The sequence below is a fragment of the Cyphomyrmex costatus genome, unplaced genomic scaffold (genome assembly GCF_001594065.2).
Source record: "Cyphomyrmex costatus isolate MS0001 unplaced genomic scaffold, Ccosl1.0 scaffold490, whole genome shotgun sequence".
NCBI classification, from domain to species: Eukaryota; Metazoa; Arthropoda; class Insecta; order Hymenoptera; family Formicidae; genus Cyphomyrmex; species Cyphomyrmex costatus.
Window position 1 is genome coordinate 193647 of NW_017279183.1, and position 18407 is coordinate 212053.

The following is an 18407-nucleotide window of genomic DNA, read 5'->3' on the forward strand; positions in this document are numbered from 1 at the left end:
GTTCAATTTAATTCCTATACGCTTGCCAAGAAATCGTCTTTCATTTGACATCTCAGTACGTCCCTAGCAGACGATACATACGGCGTCTGCTAGGACCAGCTGACAGATGTATATCGAAGAAAAATTGTGGCGCTTCAAGTATCTTTGCAACGTTGCACATACTGGCGAATTTTATACATGAAGGATAAAATTCCGGTGTTTTATTCCGCGATGACAAGTTCTGCTCGCGATCTCCTCCAAAAAGACTTGCGGGGAATCGGATTTCGTGCAACTAGCGCATCTGCCCTACATATTATGTAATTTTTCCGCTAAGGTCTCGTAGAGTCATTAAACGCTCTTCTCTTCTCGAATCTTGACTGAATGTGCCTCAAAAAATTTCGAAACGGTCCACAGGGTCGATCGGCTGTCGCTTTTCGTCGGAGATACGCGATAAAACGTGGGTTAGGTGTCACCGCCGGGTGTAGGTTAGGTCGGCGGGACTGTCGAAACGAAACGCGAAAATCAGGGAAAATTGAATGGGACGACGCGTTTTCACGCGGACGTCGTGTCCGACGGATCGTCCGGCGCGTCAGAACGACGCGCTCCAGGCGGGGCAATTCGAACGGGATGCACATTCGCGGCGGGATTGAAGACGGGGGGCCTCGCCGACATACCTGACAGTGCTGGAGGAGCGTGCCGTTCGTCCGCGCGGAGAGCACCGGCCGCGATTTCACACATGTCGTAGTCGAAACTTTCCTCCGTAATTGGGCGAAATGTCCGAACTGGCACAGTCTCTCCACATGAGCACAAAGCCTACTCGATCCTATACAAGCCATCGCGAGGACTATAGTGAGGGGACTCACTACTGCCCGAGGAGCCCGTACCTCTTACGACGTCTATCACTCGATCCCACCAACACTTCGAAAAATCGCGTCCCCTCCTACGGCCGACGGCGGCCGACCTTCTCCCCGTCTCGCGTCCCGTCCCATTGCGATCGCTAGCCACGAATGAGAGCGCCTCTCTGCGAGACTTTAGATGATCCGCTATGTGCCTTTTGTGAACCACTGCAAGCCGCATGCGCATGCCTGGCAAACTGGGAAACACATTATCAAATGATGTTTGTCACAGCCGCGCTTTAAACGCTTTCTACGTTTATCACGTAGATTTTCTACACACACATACACGCACTTATACTGCAGTTTAAATGATGTATACTCTGGCTGCTGTATACATTTACCTCACTGAATCTAAATGTATAAACTAAACGTATTGCAAATTTTATAACAGTTGCAAAGCTGTATTTTCTGTTGAACGCAGACAAGTGTCGAATCGTTTATTAATTTATTATTTATAAGATTTAAACTTTAATTTTTATTTAGAATATAAGGGCGAAGAGCCAGCAAAAACAATTAATTTAAATTTAAATAATAATAAAAATTGTTTGTAATAAGGCTCAATAATAAGTTTTTAAAAACTAATTTAAAGAGATAAGGGCAATGAGCCAATAAATTCGTTAAAATCCTTTAAATTAATCTAATATAAATATAAATATAAATAATAATAACAATCATGCAAATAAAGTAACAAAAAAGTTTAATATAATAAATAAATAATACATACGTTTCGACTCCGTCATCGACACGGAGTCGAAACATATATGTATTATTTATTTATAAAATTTCTTTGTTACTTTATTTACATATTTGTTATTATTATTTAAATTTAAATTAATTGTTGCTACTGGCTCTTTGCCCTTATTCTATATACTTTGTTTTATACACGTAGAGCCTTATAATTTTATTACTTTTAATTTTTATAATTTTGTTTATATTATATTATTTATATTATATGATTTATGTTATCTATTATACTTGAAATTAAACAACATTGTTTTTGGCTCGTAGAGAAAGAAGCCCTTCTAAATTATTGAATTTTATTCTTCTTGAGAGCCGTATATATTACTTTATATTATTTATCGACAGTTGAGAAATTTATATCGACAGTCGATATTGTCGATTTCTACTATTATTTTAAAGATAAATGTATAAAGACCGATATGTTGTTGCGGGAGATGTTGGAAATTCCAACTTGGAATTCGTCATTATTGATTCTTAGTTGGTAAGCAAAAGTTGGTGGCACAATGAATAAGTTAAGTTTAGCTATTCAAAAATTTGAACAAGCAATTCAAATTATTTTTGGTCGCGGTTTTCCTCCAAGTAAGTGAAAATGAATACATAAAAATGTGTTCTTAATAATTGAATTTTAAAAGTTAATATGAGTTATCTTTTGCTAGTTCTTATATTCCTTAACCTCAAAGTTATAGGAAGATCAGCTTTATTCGCAGATAATTTTAACATTATTAGTAACGCAAAATGAAATAAATTTTGTCGACATGTTTATTGAAATTTAAATAACTTTTTAATGTTCTGTTATAGGGTCACTATGCGCACTAGATTGCAATGGTTTCTTAAATGAACCAAAAGCAGGAAACCGTTCCAGCAGTCTAAAAGAAATTTTCGACAATGGATTTTTATGGGCGGTTCCAACAAAAAGACGTAGTATAGCTGAAAGACTTAAGAGAAGATTTGGAATAATGAAATATGTATGGAAGCCACCTATTGCAAAAACTAATCTATTATCATGTGTGAATTGCGGTTATCATTATGAAGCTGGCCGTTTGTGCGGTAAATACTATCTAATAAGATATAGATTATATCTGTCCAATTTAAGCTCCATAGCTAAAACGCTAAGCCATCGACACAAAATTCAATGTGGATTTCAAGGACTGTAAAATATTGATATATCTGAGTGATGCTTATTAACATTTTAAAGTCTCTGAGATCTTACATTGAATTTTTTGTATCAATAACTTTGTATCTTGGCTCTAGAACTCAAATTGGAAAGGTCTGTTAAAGATTATAAAAAAAATATAGAAAGCAAGTTTTCTACATATTAAATATGCAGAATAAGGAAAACTTACGATGGTTTATATTTATTGTTATGTAGGACATTGCTATGAAAAAGTAAAACTTGAGACTAAAGAAATGCAAGACGCTATTCAAAAGGAATTGGGTTTAAATCCAGTAGAACAGAATGTAATTGTATTATACGATGGAGAGAAGGATTCTAAAACAGATAAATTTTGGAAGGTATTGATAAAATATGTGTTATCAATATAGAATTTAGTTTTGTTTACTTGTTAAATGTAAATTTAATGTATTTCTTTAATTTCAGAACCAAAGAATAGTCGAGATGCCAAAGAAAAGGCCCTCCTGGTTTCATCACAATTTACTGGAGCCAACATCACAGGAATCATCGAACAAAAAAGATGTTAAACCTACTAATCTTGTGTAAAGTGCACTTGAAATTTGATTTTAATATTTTATAGTCAGAAGCTTACAGACTAGATTACAAATGTAAAGGATATATCCGTTGAGAAATAGGTTAATATTCTGGATTTTTGGAGAGTAAAAAAATGTTAGAATATTTTATCATGTAAATATTCAATTTTTCTTATATCCTTTTTGCAACGAAAATATTTCATTTTCATTTCGTGATTGTGTTTATTGATATAAAAATAAATACTTTTGCAACTTACAGTATTGTCTTGTATATAAATTATATTATCGTACATCGAGCTTCTTTTATCTATTTCAATACGTTGTATTCCCAATCACCATATATTTCCTTATATATGTTGAAATCTGAAGAAAATTTCGTGTGAATGATTCATCACTAGTTTTGATATTGAAATTAATGTACAAGCTCAAAATCCTCTGTAGACATTTCCTTGGTAAAATGGCTTAAGACATGTTCGTGAAACTCTGCAAATGGTATGGACTTTCCGTAAACAATTCCACACAATGGGCATATATTGATATCAGCATCTATATTATCGTTCAAATTAGGACATTTTTCCATAGAAAGACTGGTAGACATGAAACTAGTCTGAGTAGCTCGATGTCCTTTGAAACTATCATTAGACTCAAATTGTGTACCTGTTTGGCACATCTTTTTATTTGCATTTTTTTGACAATTATTACATATCGTTCCTGAAAATATAAATTTGTTTTGAAATTAACAAATTTCTACAGATCTTTCATAGTGTCAACTAGAGAGAATATAGTCACAAGCAATTCTATTAAAATCCTATGAGAAAAATATATTTACTTTCTCCCTATATATATATTATCACTCCAACTTATACTATTCAATCTATAATATTAATTAAAATTATAAAAGTATATGTTAAAGTATATAAATTAGTATAAGTTAAAGTAAGATAGTACATCAGGAAAAAATATATACCTTTCTCTCTTGAGGATTTTGACACAAAATTATTTGTGATCAAAAGGATTTCTAGTTTAACAAATGCTATGAAAAAAGAATGATAATCGATTAAATTGACTACACTTGATTAAGATTTACCGTTCTTCATTTTTTTAAGATTTTGTAAGGTTCTTTTTAACCTAGTTTGTTGCCCAAGTAAAGCATCCTTAGTTTGAGATAATCGAATTTCATGCTGTTTCAGTTGCTCTAACGAATCTGTGTCAGAATCTTCTGGATATGTGAAACCAACATTTTGTAAATTTAATTCGGAACTATTGTTTAACTCCATCATCTGCATGAAACAACGGACATTACATAAAAGATGTTAAATGATTATAATATTTTGACCTCTTTACCTCTGCACATTGTTGTTCAAGATCTGACTTTTCTAGCATAATACTATTTATTAGTCGAAGAGATATCTCTTCCAAGCTTTGCTCTCTTTCACCTGCAACAACGAAAATTGTTTATTTTGACAATGAGTGCAGTATATATATATTAATTTCAAGTCGATACCAACCATCTGTAGTTAATAAATACGTCTTAGCATCCTGTTTGTCTAAATTAGACACATCACGAAATTTGTACGAAATAATGTCAGACGGCTGTGTAACAGGATGCTGCTTAAGCGTATCCGAGATCTTTGTTAACTGGCTACCTAATGATTTATTAGTTTTAGTCAATCTTGTCAATCTGTTCCATAACTGACGATTTTCCGCAGCCACCATAAAAATATGATGAGACAGTTGAGACTTTTGTTTTGTAAGTTCTTCTATCTTTTCCTATAATCCAAAAATACATTACTTGCATCATTAAAGGTGTAATCAAAATTTCACTACAAATGCCTTGAAGCATTTAATTGACAATTAATTACACAAAAGAATTTTATCAATTAACTAATCAGAAAATGTTTCAAAACATTTGTAATATTATATTGATTGTATCCTAAGTATGTTTAAATATCACAGATATTACAAATGTAAAACAATGAAAAATATTCCTTATCCTTCCATTTTTACATCTCATATTTTGTTTCAGATTACCAAAAGAAATAAGTACCAAAAACTTACTGCATCTTGAACAATATTAATGTTTCTTATGTTTATTGTATTATTCTCAACTGTGTAGCTCAATAGACAAAAAAGAACAAACAAATCTCATAGCAAAATAGAAAAAAGACTATTTGGAAAATGTCTCTTTCAAAGATATTAAAATTCTTGAGAATAGATCTCTTTTATAATCTGCATTGTGCCTTGAATATTGTAGTACGATTTAAGATGTAAGAGTTTTAATTGTTTGCATCTAATTAATTAGTTACGTTCAGCAAGTCAGCTCTTAGCAAACATTTAATACTTATAAATTTAGGTAAGTAGTACTAACTCAGTGAAGAAAACTTCCGGTTGCAAAAATATTAGCTGCATTCCTAACAGAGAAAACAGCTACTGTTATAAAATTCTACAGTATAACTGATCTTGCCTTTGATTCCTCACTAGATCTAAACCAAGAACTTTTCTGCTGAACATAGCCATTGACTTGACGAACCTGTAGAATTTGCAGCGCAGACTTGTCGCTTTTGTCAACTTTAACAACAGCTGTAGTTAAGTCCCTGCCACATTCGAGCCTAAGACATATGTTCTCTTCCTCCACTGTCGTCAGTCGTGTCTGCAGTTGTTGACAACGTTCCTTCATGGTCTTGAAAGCGACTAACAGCGCACAGTACGACCCGAAGGTATCGTTCTCCAAGTTCTCAACGTTCATCGTGTGACCAGTCACTTGAAGGAGGACTTTGTCGTTTGAATTGGTATGATAAGCGTATAACACTCTGCAACTGTGTCGCTTCTAACGTATTCTGCGTTTTGCTAACTTTCTTGGTAAAATTTGATCACCTGCCCCACTGAAAACTTGTTCACTCGCCGTGAATACGAGGTTAGGTAGCCCTTACATTTTGTCTACAAAACTATAAGTATGCTCCAGGTACACTGACGCCGGCCTCGGCCTCTCTCGATGAAAAGCAACGAGTATTTTCTGTGCTATTCCACGCTAACATTTGCAAGAGCCGTTATATTACGGCGGAATAAGGCGACATCGGTAATTCCCCATTTCCCAATGTTTTCCTGCTGGTGCAACGCTGGCGGGAAGGGGGGTCCAGGAAGGATATCTCGCTTTCAAAACTTGACGTCACAGCGGTAACAGCTGGTCTGATTGTTGCACTGCTGCCAACATAAAAGACCCTTTTTTTTTCAACTGAACGAGCTGAATTATATCTTGCACATTTATCTTTTCTCCTTTTTGCTTTCCACATTAGAAAAAAAGCAATGGAAATAGTAAATTATAAGCCTTATCAAAAACTTATCAATTATAGATTCTCCTTACGTTCGAGTGATTAACCAACTTTTTATAGTTTACTAATTCCATTGTAGCTAATTAATTTCCCGCTTAGAAAAGCGATAGATTGATTGGTTACTGAACATTTGTTGTGTAAATGGCCATGGACAGATATGCCTATATGTCCATGGATATTTTTCAAGAATAGGGGCCTAGAGATTCCTTACAGTTGCAACATCGTATTTAAAAAAAATTCGAGTGACTCGATTTCGTAAAAATCGATTATGTAAACACTATTTATTTATTATTATAACCTAAATATATTTTATATATATTATTATTATTATTATAGATTATAATGAATTTCGACGACTCTGTATAGAATGTAAGACCGCGTAGTTTTATTGTAGCAATTTTCTAAGAACACTTCGTTGATTATATGATGTATTTATTTCCTTAATAATTTCTTACCAAATCAAAATGTTATTTTATTTTAAATACATATTTTAAAATAAATTTTATTAAAAATTTGTATATATCTAATCATTATAACAATCACATTTTATTTGGTTTTATTTGATATATATGGTATAATCACACTAACTGTAGCCAATTTGAACAAATAAATAAAATAAGTATAACAAACCGGTTTTGATCTTTTTAAATTACTAATACTTTAGCTTGTCCGCACTTTAGACTTTTTTTCAAATGTGACTAGAGGAAATAGTAATTAATCTACATACTCCTATACATGTATACATATACATGTAAAGATAAGAGAGACGTACGTATAAAAGTACATTTATGTACCTGCTGTGAGTCGAGCTTTGACCACCGACCATAATCTGTACGACACTTGCTCCTTTCACTTATAAAGAAGAACTTTCACCATATGGACGCGTATGTATTAATTAATTGTTAAAATAATTCTAAACATGCTCTTCAAATAGTACATATATGACATGAACCACAAATATATCTCATGTATTGCAATTGACCGGTTCAATGTCCATCATCTATGATATAATTGGCGATAATTTTTAGCAATATACTCTGGTAATACAGGGTTGTCATTTGCTGTCATCACGCAAATCATTTATCGTGCGTATGCCGTGCACTGATTTAGCCAGGCTGCATGTATGTATGTGTGTATATATGAGCTTATGCATCTAATACACATGTATGAGTGACAGATGACTGCTATTTTAAAAGCTTGACAATCAGCAGAGTGTGACATACAGCTTAACAGTGAGCGCCATTGGATTCTTCCCACGATAACGTTCATTTCACAATTATGTTTGTTTATCTTTGAAATGTCAATAATACCTGTTAATCTTTGTTCTTTAGCAGTACAGTAGGATTAGGCTCGAGTTCTTTAGAGAAACCAGCTATGTACAAAGTACTCTCCAATGTGTCAAAGTATACAGTAAGTCCATACATATATATATTTTGTAAAGAAAGAAAAGCTCTTTAATAAAATCGTTTGAATTAACAGATCTATAATGGATTGCGTAAGACACCATCTGTTCTTCATGGAGCACCTATAACAACATTAAACTTAAATCAGCAGCCGATCCCAAAACAACCTGTTCCTGATCTCAAGCAAACTACGGAACGTTATTTAAGGTACATGTCTGGATGCCTTTTTATCTCTTCAAGTATCGTTATTTATAATTTATTAATTACAGATCTTTAAAGCCATTATTGACTGACAACGAATATAAAAATACAGAGAGGATTGTTAATGAATTTATAAGCCACACAGGCGTAGGACCTCGGTTACATGCCAAATTATTGGAGAGATATCAAAACACTGATAACTGGGTATTTGTATCTTTATTTTTTAAAATTAATATTAGGTGAATTATACAAATCAACATCTACTTATTTTAGATGAAAGAATGGTGGCTAGAAGTTGCGTATTTAGGATACCGTTTGCCAGTGATCGTGAATTCCAGTCCTGGAACTGTCGGGCCTCCAGTTACCTTCCATCGACCAGATGATATGTCTATGTATGCCGCTCGTCTTGTTGCTGCAGTGTGCGATTACAATGAGATGGTTAAGAGGTAAGTCTTATGCAGTTTATAACAATTTTTGTTTCTTGTAATATTCATCGGCAATAATATTACAGTGGAAAGATTAAACAAGAAATGGCTCGCAATGATCCACTTGATATGCAGCCTTACGGCATGATACTTGGCACACACAGACGGCCCAATGAAATAGTCGACAAATTGTTGCATACAGATGAGGCCAAACATATAATAATCATGTGCAATAATAATGTAAGTACAATCAGTATAATGAAACACAATACAGCTGGATTACATTTTAATTATATTACAGTTCTTTAAACTTTGTGTTGTCGATAAAAACGGCATTTTAAATGAGGGCAAGCTCATAGCTGCTATAAAAGACATCATAGATCGCTCGAGTACCCAAGGAAAGCCCGTAGGAATTTTAACTGGAAATAATAGGGATACTTGGGCGAAGGATTGCAGCTTACTTTTAGGTTTATTTCAGTTTTATCTTGTCTTTCGTTTTGTTTATCTTTGTACAATTTGTGTTATGTCTTTTTAAACCACATAACATTTTTTTGTATAATTTTTAAATATGTATCTTTAATCGTTATCATTGTTATTTTCAGAATTGGGTAACAATAGGAATATAATCAAGGATATAGAAAGTTCCTTGTTTATATTATGTCTGGATAAGGATATGCCTAAAGATGCTTTTAAGGAAAAGAATAATGCTTCAGTTAGAGCAGTTCAATCTATGACAGGCTATAATAGCTCCGTAAACGCTGGAAACAGATGGCATGACAAAACTGTGCAGGTGAAATATTTGATTAACATTTATTAGAGAAATAACTTTAGATAAATATTTGACATATTTTTTTAAATGAGATCTACAAGAGACATGTTTACAGTATATAATATCCGCTGATGGTTTCATTGGCATGGAATATGAACACAGTCCATGCGAGGGAGTTCCAGTTGCTGTCCTTCACGATTATGTATTAAAATATATGTAAATAATAATTGAACCATAAAATGATATTTTAATAAAACGCAAATAATAATTTCCGTCTATTTTAGCGCGGCAAGAGAAAATAGCGCAAGGGATGGAAAATCTGCGGATTTCCCAAGACCAGAACTTTTGAAGTTTGAAATTAACGATGCTATAGACTGTTCAATCGAAATAGCTTCTGATACAGTAGATAAGTAGGTTGATTATCCCTTTATAATTATAATTACGCCAGTATTATTTAATATACGATACTTGTGATTTTTTAGACTCTCAGACGACATAGACATGGAATGTTTTACATTTGACAAATTCGGAGCAGACGCTATCAAAACGATTAAACTGAGTCCCGACAGTTTTATTCAGATCGCGATGCAAGTGACTTTCTATAATTTACAAAGGAAGGCGCCAGCTCATTACGAAAGCGCGGCATTACGAAGATTTATTAATGCTAGAACCGAGTGTATCAGGTCGACCAGCACCGAGTCAGTCGAGTTCGCGAAAATAATGCTTCCTGGGGAATGCAAAAGTAAGCAACAAAAGAAGGAAATGATGATCAGAGCTATTAATGCTCATAAAGAATACGCCGCACAAGTAAGATATACTTTAATTATAATGCGTCTCTAATCATTATCTCTATAATATACATATAATGTATATTTTATAGAAAATTTAATTACTTTGGATATAATCTGAATAACATTAGCAGGACATTACGTATATATAGTATCTGAATAATAAAATTTTTGTTGTAAAGTAAAAAAGTCATATACATATATTATAAAATTCAATGCGTAAATTTTCGAATTAACATTTCTTTTTGCATAGGCTGCGACAGGTCAAGGCGTCGACCGACATTTATTTGGCTTAAAAATGATAGCAAAAAGCGAAGGAATGGAACTGCCAGAATTGTATAAAGATGTTGGTTACACGAGAAGTACATATTTCAATTTAACGTCAAGTCAGGTAATTCAAAGTTGGCTTTTAAAGAAATTTTTTTTGGCGAAACAGTAAAGTGAAATTATTTTAATAAAAATATAAGCACATTTTCTAATCGATATACTTCTGTAATTTAAAGGTGCCATATAAGTCAGCGTCTTTTATGTGCTATGGACCGGTTGTTCCCGATGGTTATGGTTGCTGCTATAATCCGCGCCCAAAGGATATTCTATTTGCCTGTTCGTCGTTTAAATCGTGCAACGAGACTAATACGAGAGATTTCGCTTGTGTTTTAGAGCAGACACTGTGTGATATGCGAGACATAGGAAGTGAATAAAATTGCAAGAACACTGCAATTTTAGTGCGACGGAAAAAAGTACCAAGATTAATATTTTTATATCATATACATATAGGATAGCAAAAGAGAGAGATACTCCATTCAAACGGATTTGCTTCGATAAACTTTTTATTACGAAATATATACTGAAGCTCCAAAACATTTTATAAAGTATGACTTAGTTTGCTCTGTACATACCACAATTGTATTTTGTCATAATAAACATATGTATAATGTTAATCTCATGAAAATATTTAATACAATAATATATAAATATAAAAATTATCAAAAACTTATAATTGCGCGTTTGGCAAGCATCATGTTACAAAATGTATCACAGTTCTATTCTGGTTTTAGGAGGGTAACCCCAGAAGTATGTAGGATATCCCCTGACCTCTCTTTCCCTGGCCACAAAAGCGGTGAAAGAAGAAATGCAATTTCCTATGAAGTAGTTAGATCTTCCGAGAATGGCCAAATCTAAATGCGAAGATACCGGTGGTTCTTGTCGAAACACTGATACCTATACAAGAATGATAACATTAGCATTCATTGATGACACGATAGTAATATACAAACTTACCTCCATACGTGACAAAGCTTCTCCGAGTTTGTCCAACATGTAATCATTGTCAGACGCTACAAACACAGATTTGATATCTTTGCCGTTGCGAATAACACGCTTCAGCTGAGTTATTATTACATCAAATGACGGTAAGCACATTGAAAGGGTTGCTTTGCCACGTTCGTTTTGATAACCGAGACACTGAGGAGCAGCGAAAAGATCTGGCGCAGACGGTATATGTTTGCATGCACGTTCCTGAAAAACGAACATAATAAATAAGAAATCATTTCTTATAGGATGTTAATAGTATATTTTTTATGTAAAAATATGTATAATAAATGCCACCACACCCAATCAATCCCATTCCGCAAATGTATGCCAACAAATGCGCCTCTCGGTAATGTTTTCTTTACAAACTCCTTCGCTTTATTCAAGATATCATTAGTCCAGTTGAGACATTTCTGCAGAGGCTTGTTCACAGGTTGAACTGGGAAGCTGGCAGGTGCACCCGTGAATGCCAGTACTGGCCAAGTTTCGCCTGGATAATATTGATTCCATTGCTGTTTTGTCTGGGTATAATATACGTCATGATAATGGAGTGGCTTGTAAAATTCTGATTTAACGAAATCTATATTATATGTGTCCCAGAAGGGACCAAATGGATTTCCTTGTTTTGCATTGCAGGATGTTCCATTGCTCCCCATACGGGCCTCGTAACAGAAAGCTGAAAAAGAATAAATTCAAATTTCTTCCAAAAGAATTAATATCAGAATATCTTGCTTTTTCAAAAAAATCAGAAGAATTAGGAGCTTACATGTTCTTTTTTCAGGTGGCCATATCTTTGGCGCAATATCCTTCATAAAATCTTCCATTAATATCGCTTTGTGGCAACTTTGTACTTTAGATACATTGAAATAGGTATCAAAAGGTACTTGTATCTAGAATAATATTAAATATTGTTATAAAATTCATGAATATTACACATAAACCTTGTGCTTACAGATCTTATTTCTCCAGTGCGATATTCAACCCATGGCGGTAATACTAAAGTACGATTCAATGCCTGGGTAAATCCGAGTACTCCTAGAAAATGATCTGCCTGGTTACCAAAGCGGCCTGAAATGAAAATAATAAAGATTATTATTAACGTATTCAATGATATTACAGATATAATAACAATCAAGATCTTACCCATGCAAGGACAGTAAACAATATAGCCATTTGTGTCAATCTCAATATCTTGGCAAAATATAGTGTAAGAGTTTGTCAGTAATAACATAAAAATTGATATCCTAATCATGGCAAATTATGTACAGCTTTCACGAATTTCCCCAGTATTTATCACTCTGTAACAATAGCATTAATATTTTTGTAAATTCGGATGAATTTGGAAGTTACTTTCATCGATTGGTAAAATTTTGAGTCTTCAACCAATTCAAGTCCAACCTTTCCTTGGACAGGAACAGGACACTGGACCTTTTGTTTCCAACTTATGATACTGTGACCCATCTTAATGAGTCGGAAATCCATTTTAGAAAAAAAGAAGAAAAAGAAGAACCTCTTTTTAAAATTATATGACACCTACTTCATAAATTCTTGCAATATATTTGTACACAAACCTTTTCGTATAGTAAGATATTTGAGGTTAAGTATACAATGGGTTGACAACACTATTTTTCCGGTTCCCATGGAGACGAACGTCGATCAGAAGCATGCAAGAATTTACACGTTATCAAAATAATAAGCATCTCTTACAAGCTAAGAATATTAGCGTGATTTACAAATTGAGACAAAATTGCTTGACATTATAAAAATAAAATCAATATTTCTAATAAAATTTAAATATAGCTATTTTCATGGGACTTTAAATTTATGAGATGTAAGTAAATCTATTATTTTTATTGAGAAAATCAACAATTACAGAATCATAAATAATGTAAAATTTTGCATACATTATGTTATCTAAACAAATTCGCACTATTGTTTATCTTATTACATCTCTCTCAATAAAATATAAAAATATTGTTTTTTTGCAATAAATACATATATATAATATGAAATAATATCTAACAACTTAAAGAGAAATGCATCTGAAATTGATGAAAATAGTATAAAATAAAGGGAGCAAAGGACAATAATAACATTTTATAATACTTGGAAGTGTGATAAAGTAGTTTAGAGTAACAATATTTATTATGAATGTAATTTTTATTGAGGCACCGCTGGTGGCGGTGGCTCATTGTCATCAACAGGAGCTCCCTTGTAATTTGGAGTGATGGTTGGTGTAGAGCATTTCGGGACCATTGGTGTTAATGGTAGCAGAGAACCAAAGAAAACATGTTGGATAACAGGAAATTTTGCCAACACCTAGAAAATAAATACGATAGAACCAAGAATTCTTTTTCCTGACATATATCGATTATAATTACCTCTGCTTGATACATTTTGATAAGACCACTGTTCACTTTCGACCATGAGGACACTGCACTAACATTCCACAACTGATTCGAATGTTCGGCAAAAGGTCCTATTTTCACCTAATAAAACATAATCGTTATCAAAATGTATGCATGTTCCTTAATTTTAAATAAATTAAATCACACTAAAAAACATAATAAAGCCCAAGACACATTGCGAGGAATAGCGATAGCGATAGGAATAATACAACTTCAATCTATCAAAAACTATGTATTCTGGTGTATATAATTTCTGATAAGTTAAAACTTTGTTATTGCTATCGCTATTGCCTCACATTGTACCTTAGGCTTAAATCCTTATGCACGAACATCATTTTGTACCTTTGAGATAAATTCGATACAGCCAAGAAACATATATTTTTTGCTGTAAGCTTCTACGATACCTTGGTCTACAAAATGACGTGGTTCTATCCGAGGATGTCCTAAAATATTAAATAACATAAAATATCATAAATTTTATAAGCAGAGAAAAGCTTCTAAATCACTGTATTATAATACTGATAAAGAATACATAAAAAAATATATACAAAAGTTAATACCAATGAGCTGAGCACTTCCCCATATAAAGGGCACAAATTGATAATCATCCAAGCTCCAAACACCGTGACTACCTGCTGGCTCCATTCGGTATATCAGTTGAAGCCTACGCACTAATTCGAGATACCTAAGATGAAAAAAACGCGATTAAAATAACTAAATAATTTGGAGATAATAAGAAGTCATGCAATATATTGAGTCAATGTACCTATTAAACACTTTTATTACAACAGCAACCTTATCATTATCTTCAAATGCACCTATCTTGAACATGCAGCAGAGGAACATGAGGAAAGCCATTTCGTGGCCTGTTCCATAGTCAATGCGAGTTGGATTCCCAAAACTTTCATATAAATACTGCACTACCTCTGGGATTGCACGATATAAATCTTCTGGTAAAACTTGCTTTAATTCTTCTGCAGCATTCTGTAATTATAAATATAGAAATAATATATATAACTAAATAAAAATATATATATGACATCTTGAAATGTTTCAATAATTTATATGAATAATTTATATTCTTAAATACAATGCTCAACACACCTGCTGAAGTCTCTCATGCCATGTGCGAAATGATTTGTTGCCAAATCGCTGTGGTTGTTCGGTAGGTGGAATTTCTGTTATCCATTTATCAAGTCTATTCAACATCTGTACAACATTGTTTATTACAGGTGACTGTGGACATTGTGCATCTAAAGCGTTCCCTTGAACAGCACTGTTTAACGTCAAAATAAATCCTAAATATTCCTATAAGTAATATTTTATATAAATACACTTAAATAACATTATTTTTTAATAATAGCATAAAATTTAGTAAATATATACTTTTGTTAAAGTATACATTTTTATTGTGACAAAAAATTTGTAATATATTATAATGTGTAAATGTATGCATTATTTAGCATAAATAAAAATTTATTAGAAATACTAGGTATTTCTATATATATAGTTGATACTTTAGTCTTCTTTACATAAATATATATATACATATAGTTAATACTTTTGTCTTCTTTACATAAATGCAAACATCGACTAATAAATGTGTACTAAATTTTATATTTTTACTGTGATACATATATAATACATTGTCATATAATCATATATTAATTTAAAAAAAGTTCCAATGAAAAGTAAACAATTGTAAAAATTCTTACATAGTAAGCTTCTGATCTTTGCCAAAATACTAAATCATCTGGTGTCTTGACACATTTTTTTGGCACGATAAATTCATGCTGTTTGGCTGAAATAATATATTAACATACATCTCATCAAAGTCAATCAGTTTTACCTAATATATATTGCATACATATATATTACATACATGATACCACATTTTCCTTCAAAGAAAATTTTGGTGTTGACATAATGAATGCTTGAGGCTGCAGCTGCGATATTAACGAGTTCCGTTAAGGCAATGCAATGGTATTTTTTAACAGTGACAGCATTTCACTTAGGTGCAATGATTAGGAGTAATTAAATGACACTTTTATCCACTGTCAAAACTTTGTACCATATACAGCAAATAATAAGCTATAGGATAGGAGTTGAACAATTACAAAAGATGAAACCTAACCTAATAATAGAATGAGAAATAATTCATAACCGCAATAAAAATACTTCAGATGAAAATAACGCGTAAATTACCATTTACGTTAATTACCTCATATATGACGTAAGTGAACAAACTACAGACAGAAGCAATAATTAATGATATCCATGACCTTGCAATGAAATTTTCAGTTGTCAATTTTCTTCGTGACTTCTCAATGCGCATCCGTAAAGGAAGTTTCCATTAAACTCGAATACCTGGAAACGATGAAATCTTATGAAGTTCTTTTTAATAAAACTAGTTAATACGTTCAATAATATATTAATTGAAATTGAAATAAAAAATATTATTTTTAACGGGAAAATATCTAATTTTATTTATAAATTTTTCAATTTGTGCGTTTGAATTTCCGCTCTCTTTCACTTAAATGTGACTAGGGAAAATAATCGGGCTGCACACATGTTACTAGGGGCCAGATTCCCACCCGAGTGCTCCCCGAGTGTACCCGAGTGTCATGTCATCCTTGTTTAATATTTGGTAAACAAAGAATAGAAGGGATACTTGGGTGGCACTCGGGTGGGAATCTGAACATAGCCTAGCATATAAGAGAACTGATATTTGTTTACAAATGAAACATTAGAAGCATGATTAGAAGTTGATTTTTTCAGTAAATTTATCGTTTGCTTTTTGTTAATTTAATAAGGAATATTAAAATAAAAGTAATATGTTTTATGTCTTTGCATGAACGGTAAGCATAAATATAATATATTTGTAATAAATGACGTAATATTGTTGTAGTATTTATTACATTATTCTTTGTAGGATTAAATGAATTGGGATGCTATTATATTTTAAAATAGTAATATAATAATAGATATATATTTGTTATAGTTATTGAGAAGTACGCCAAAGGAAATAAAATAGGTAAAGTTTTTTATAAAAACAGCATTTTATCTTCAGAAAACAATGTTTTAAAATGAATAATTAAAAAATTATTTCTTTTATAGATAAAATGTGTACTCCTGAACAAATTGAAAAAAAGCGTTTATTAGCATTGGAAAGGAGGCAGCAGTCTCAATTTAAAATACAAAGTACACCCACAAGTAATCAAATTTGTCAACAGCCAAAATTAAATGACAATGAAAATATTGCACAAAGGAACAAAACAAACAATCGTTTTAATCCTATAGAACCCAGAAAGTTTTTTAATCAAATGTTGTCTGTAACAGGAAAATGTTATATGATTAGTGATGATAGATTTGCCTTAGAAATATCAACATTTGTACCTGATATTATTGCGACATTTAAAACAGTTCCAAGTAGAATATATGGTAACTATAAGTTGCTTGATTTAACGTGTACAAATATTTTTAACATTTATCAGTATTTAATTTTACAGATCTTAAATCTAAAATATGGAATTTCCACATCAAAGATTATAACAGTTTATTACAGACATTATCATCTAAGCATTGTAATTTATCTATAACAAAGATACCAGAAGCTGTCCTTCGGGTAATTGAATTACAAAGTAAGAATACATTATGAAGCTATAAATATAATCACATGTATTCTTATTTTAGATATTCAGAAGAAACTTAAAGTCAGAGAATCAATTACCAGAACAAGATTTATCAAGAATTGACAAAACATTAATAGAAACTTTAATGCCGTTTCAACGAGAGGGCGTTTGGTAAATCTGTTTTTACATACAATTGTTGTATATATTATATATAATATTCAATACTAAAGACCATTAATGTAAGAACATAACTAATACGAATACGAAGCCTATAACAGTCTAGCTTAGTTCTTTAATTCCTAATATATAATTTCGCATGAATTTATATACTAATATATGTAATTCCCCCCTAATTGGACGCCGAACAATCGTCAATATTATATATATATATTTTAATTAATATATTTTATTTTATTTATTCTAGCTATGGTATATCGAAGAATGGTCGTTGCATGATTGCAGATGATATGGGTTTAGGAAAAACTATACAAGCGTTAGGTATTGCACATTATTATAAGGAAAGTTGGCCACTTCTTATTGTTGCTCCTTCATCAGTCAAGTAAGTTTTGTTGTGATTGATGTAAGGAAAGAGTATTAATATTGAAAATATTTCATATAGGTATCAGTGGTCTCAAGCAATCTATGAATTTTTACCATCCGTACCTACACATTTCATTCATCATTTTGCGAACACAAAAGATCATATTGGAGATGACAAAATCACCATAACGTCATATGAATTGTTAGTGCGAGCCGTAAATACTTTCGACAAACATATTTTTGGATTTATTATTCTGGTATATACATATTATACTTATATT

General features: G+C 32.2%; 7 protein-coding genes across 9 annotated transcripts in view; 3 read left to right on the forward strand and 4 right to left on the reverse strand.

Annotated features, from left to right (window-relative positions):
* qless (decaprenyl diphosphate synthase subunit 1 qless) overlaps positions 1 to 815 on the reverse strand; it is a 44031-nt gene extending 43216 nt beyond the window's left edge. Inside the window, exon 1 of the mRNA XM_018545255.1 lies at positions 654 to 815. Within this exon, the coding sequence (XP_018400757.1) occupies positions 654 to 815 (162 nt within the window). The remainder of the gene's footprint in view (positions 1 to 653) is intronic.
* Positions 816 to 2107: 1292 nt separating this feature from the next.
* On the forward strand, positions 2108 to 3393 carry mRpL32 (mitochondrial ribosomal protein L32). The gene is made up of 4 exons (XM_018545257.1): positions 2108 to 2195; positions 2415 to 2663; positions 2986 to 3128; positions 3214 to 3393. Exons 1-4 carry the CDS (start codon positions 2120 to 2122, stop codon positions 3331 to 3333), a joined length of 588 nt encoding a protein of 195 aa, XP_018400759.1. The 5' UTR covers positions 2108 to 2119; the 3' UTR covers positions 3334 to 3393.
* A 180-nt stretch (positions 3394 to 3573) lies between these two features.
* spn-F (C2H2-type zinc binding domain-containing protein spindle-F) lies at positions 3574 to 6328 on the reverse strand. The gene is made up of 5 exons (XM_018545271.1): positions 5851 to 6328; positions 4829 to 5090; positions 4665 to 4756; positions 4408 to 4600; positions 3574 to 4031 (listed from the first exon to the last, which is right to left on the reverse strand). The coding sequence occupies exons 1-5, from the start codon at positions 6064 to 6066 to the stop codon at positions 3733 to 3735; spliced, it is 1062 nt and encodes a 353-aa protein (XP_018400773.1). The 5' UTR covers positions 6067 to 6328; the 3' UTR covers positions 3574 to 3732.
* Positions 6329 to 7455: 1127 nt separating this feature from the next.
* On the forward strand, positions 7456 to 11176 carry LOC108778164 (carnitine O-acetyltransferase). Of its 3 annotated transcripts, none has more exons than XM_018545267.1 (13): positions 7456 to 7533; positions 7981 to 8059; positions 8129 to 8259; positions 8322 to 8457; positions 8527 to 8699; positions 8765 to 8918; positions 8980 to 9145; positions 9281 to 9468; positions 9563 to 9663; positions 9732 to 9857; positions 9930 to 10254; positions 10489 to 10626; positions 10739 to 11176. In XM_018545267.1, exons 1-13 carry the CDS (start codon positions 7526 to 7528, stop codon positions 10934 to 10936), a joined length of 1923 nt encoding a protein of 640 aa, XP_018400769.1. In that variant the 5' UTR covers positions 7456 to 7525; the 3' UTR covers positions 10937 to 11176. The 3 variants fall into 3 exon arrangements, with proteins under 3 accessions (XP_018400769.1, XP_018400770.1, XP_018400771.1); XM_018545268.1 differs by having other exon boundaries at positions 7458 to 7533; positions 7984 to 8059; XM_018545269.1 differs by lacking the exon at positions 7456 to 7533 and adding an exon at positions 7811 to 7881 and having other exon boundaries at positions 7984 to 8059.
* Positions 11177 to 11210: 34 nt separating this feature from the next.
* On the reverse strand, positions 11211 to 13134 carry O-fut1 (O-fucosyltransferase 1). Its single transcript, XM_018545270.1, has 7 exons — positions 13118 to 13134; positions 12690 to 12844; positions 12499 to 12614; positions 12313 to 12436; positions 11849 to 12222; positions 11517 to 11753; positions 11211 to 11456 (listed from the first exon to the last, which is right to left on the reverse strand). Exons 2-7 carry the CDS (start codon positions 12796 to 12798, stop codon positions 11271 to 11273), a joined length of 1146 nt encoding a protein of 381 aa, XP_018400772.1. The 5' UTR covers positions 12799 to 12844; positions 13118 to 13134; the 3' UTR covers positions 11211 to 11270.
* A 490-nt stretch (positions 13135 to 13624) lies between these two features.
* LOC108778151 (serine/threonine-protein phosphatase 2A activator) lies at positions 13625 to 16267 on the reverse strand. The gene is made up of 9 exons (XM_018545253.1): positions 16176 to 16267; positions 15837 to 16045; positions 15670 to 15755; positions 15059 to 15262; positions 14721 to 14938; positions 14515 to 14639; positions 14297 to 14397; positions 13928 to 14035; positions 13625 to 13865 (listed from the first exon to the last, which is right to left on the reverse strand). The coding sequence occupies exons 2-9, from the start codon at positions 15877 to 15879 to the stop codon at positions 13707 to 13709; spliced, it is 1044 nt and encodes a 347-aa protein (XP_018400755.1). The 5' UTR covers positions 15880 to 16045; positions 16176 to 16267; the 3' UTR covers positions 13625 to 13706.
* A 460-nt stretch (positions 16268 to 16727) lies between these two features.
* Marcal1 (SWI/SNF-related matrix-associated actin-dependent regulator of chromatin subfamily A-like protein 1) overlaps positions 16728 to 18407 on the forward strand; it is a 3561-nt gene continuing 1881 nt past the window's right edge. Inside the window, exons 1-7 of the mRNA XM_018545246.1 lie at positions 16728 to 16812; positions 16956 to 16988; positions 17072 to 17395; positions 17464 to 17579; positions 17648 to 17757; positions 18011 to 18145; positions 18206 to 18383. Of these exons, the coding sequence (XP_018400748.1) occupies positions 16806 to 16812; positions 16956 to 16988; positions 17072 to 17395; positions 17464 to 17579; positions 17648 to 17757; positions 18011 to 18145; positions 18206 to 18383 (903 nt within the window). The 5' untranslated portion in view covers positions 16728 to 16805. The remainder of the gene's footprint in view (positions 16813 to 16955; positions 16989 to 17071; positions 17396 to 17463; positions 17580 to 17647; positions 17758 to 18010; positions 18146 to 18205; positions 18384 to 18407) is intronic.

Coding starts and splice junctions, on each gene's coding strand:
- mRpL32 (XM_018545257.1), top strand. CDS start 2,120: ATGAATAAGTTAAGTTTAGCTATTCAAAAATTTGAACAAGCAATTCAA. Junction 2,196..2,414: donor TGGTCGCGGTTTTCCTCCAA/GTAAGTGAAAAT, acceptor GTTCTGTTATAG/GGTCACTATGCGCACTAGAT. Junction 2,664..2,985: donor TGAAGCTGGCCGTTTGTGCG/GTAAATACTATC, acceptor ATTGTTATGTAG/GACATTGCTATGAAAAAGTA.
- spn-F (XM_018545271.1), bottom strand. CDS start 6,066: ATGAACGTTGAGAACTTGGAGAACGATACCTTCGGGTCGTACTGTGCG. Junction 4,757..4,828: donor GTATTTATTAACTACAGATG/GTTGGTATCGAC, acceptor TCGTTGTTGCAG/GTGAAAGAGAGCAAAGCTTG. Junction 4,032..4,407: donor TCTTAAAAAAATGAAGAACG/GTAAATCTTAAT, acceptor TTATATTTTCAG/GAACGATATGTAATAATTGT.
- LOC108778164 (XM_018545267.1), top strand. Junction 8,060..8,128: donor CCAATGTGTCAAAGTATACA/GTAAGTCCATAC, acceptor TTGAATTAACAG/ATCTATAATGGATTGCGTAA. Junction 8,458..8,526: donor ATCAAAACACTGATAACTGG/GTATTTGTATCT, acceptor TACTTATTTTAG/ATGAAAGAATGGTGGCTAGA.
- O-fut1 (XM_018545270.1), bottom strand. CDS start 12,798: ATGATTAGGATATCAATTTTTATGTTATTACTGACAAACTCTTACACT. Junction 12,223..12,312: donor GCCACCTGAAAAAAGAACAT/GTAAGCTCCTAA, acceptor ATTCTTTTTCAG/CTTTCTGTTACGAGGCCCGT. Junction 11,754..11,848: donor TGCGGAATGGGATTGATTGG/GTGTGGTGGCAT, acceptor TTCGTTTTTCAG/GAACGTGCATGCAAACATAT.
- LOC108778151 (XM_018545253.1), bottom strand. CDS start 15,879: ATGTCAACACCAAAATTTTCTTTGAAGGAAAATGTGGTATCAT. Junction 14,939..15,058: donor GGCATGAGAGACTTCAGCAG/GTGTGTTGAGCA, acceptor TTATAATTACAG/AATGCTGCAGAAGAATTAAA. Junction 14,640..14,720: donor GTAATAAAAGTGTTTAATAG/GTACATTGACTC, acceptor TTTTCATCTTAG/GTATCTCGAATTAGTGCGTA.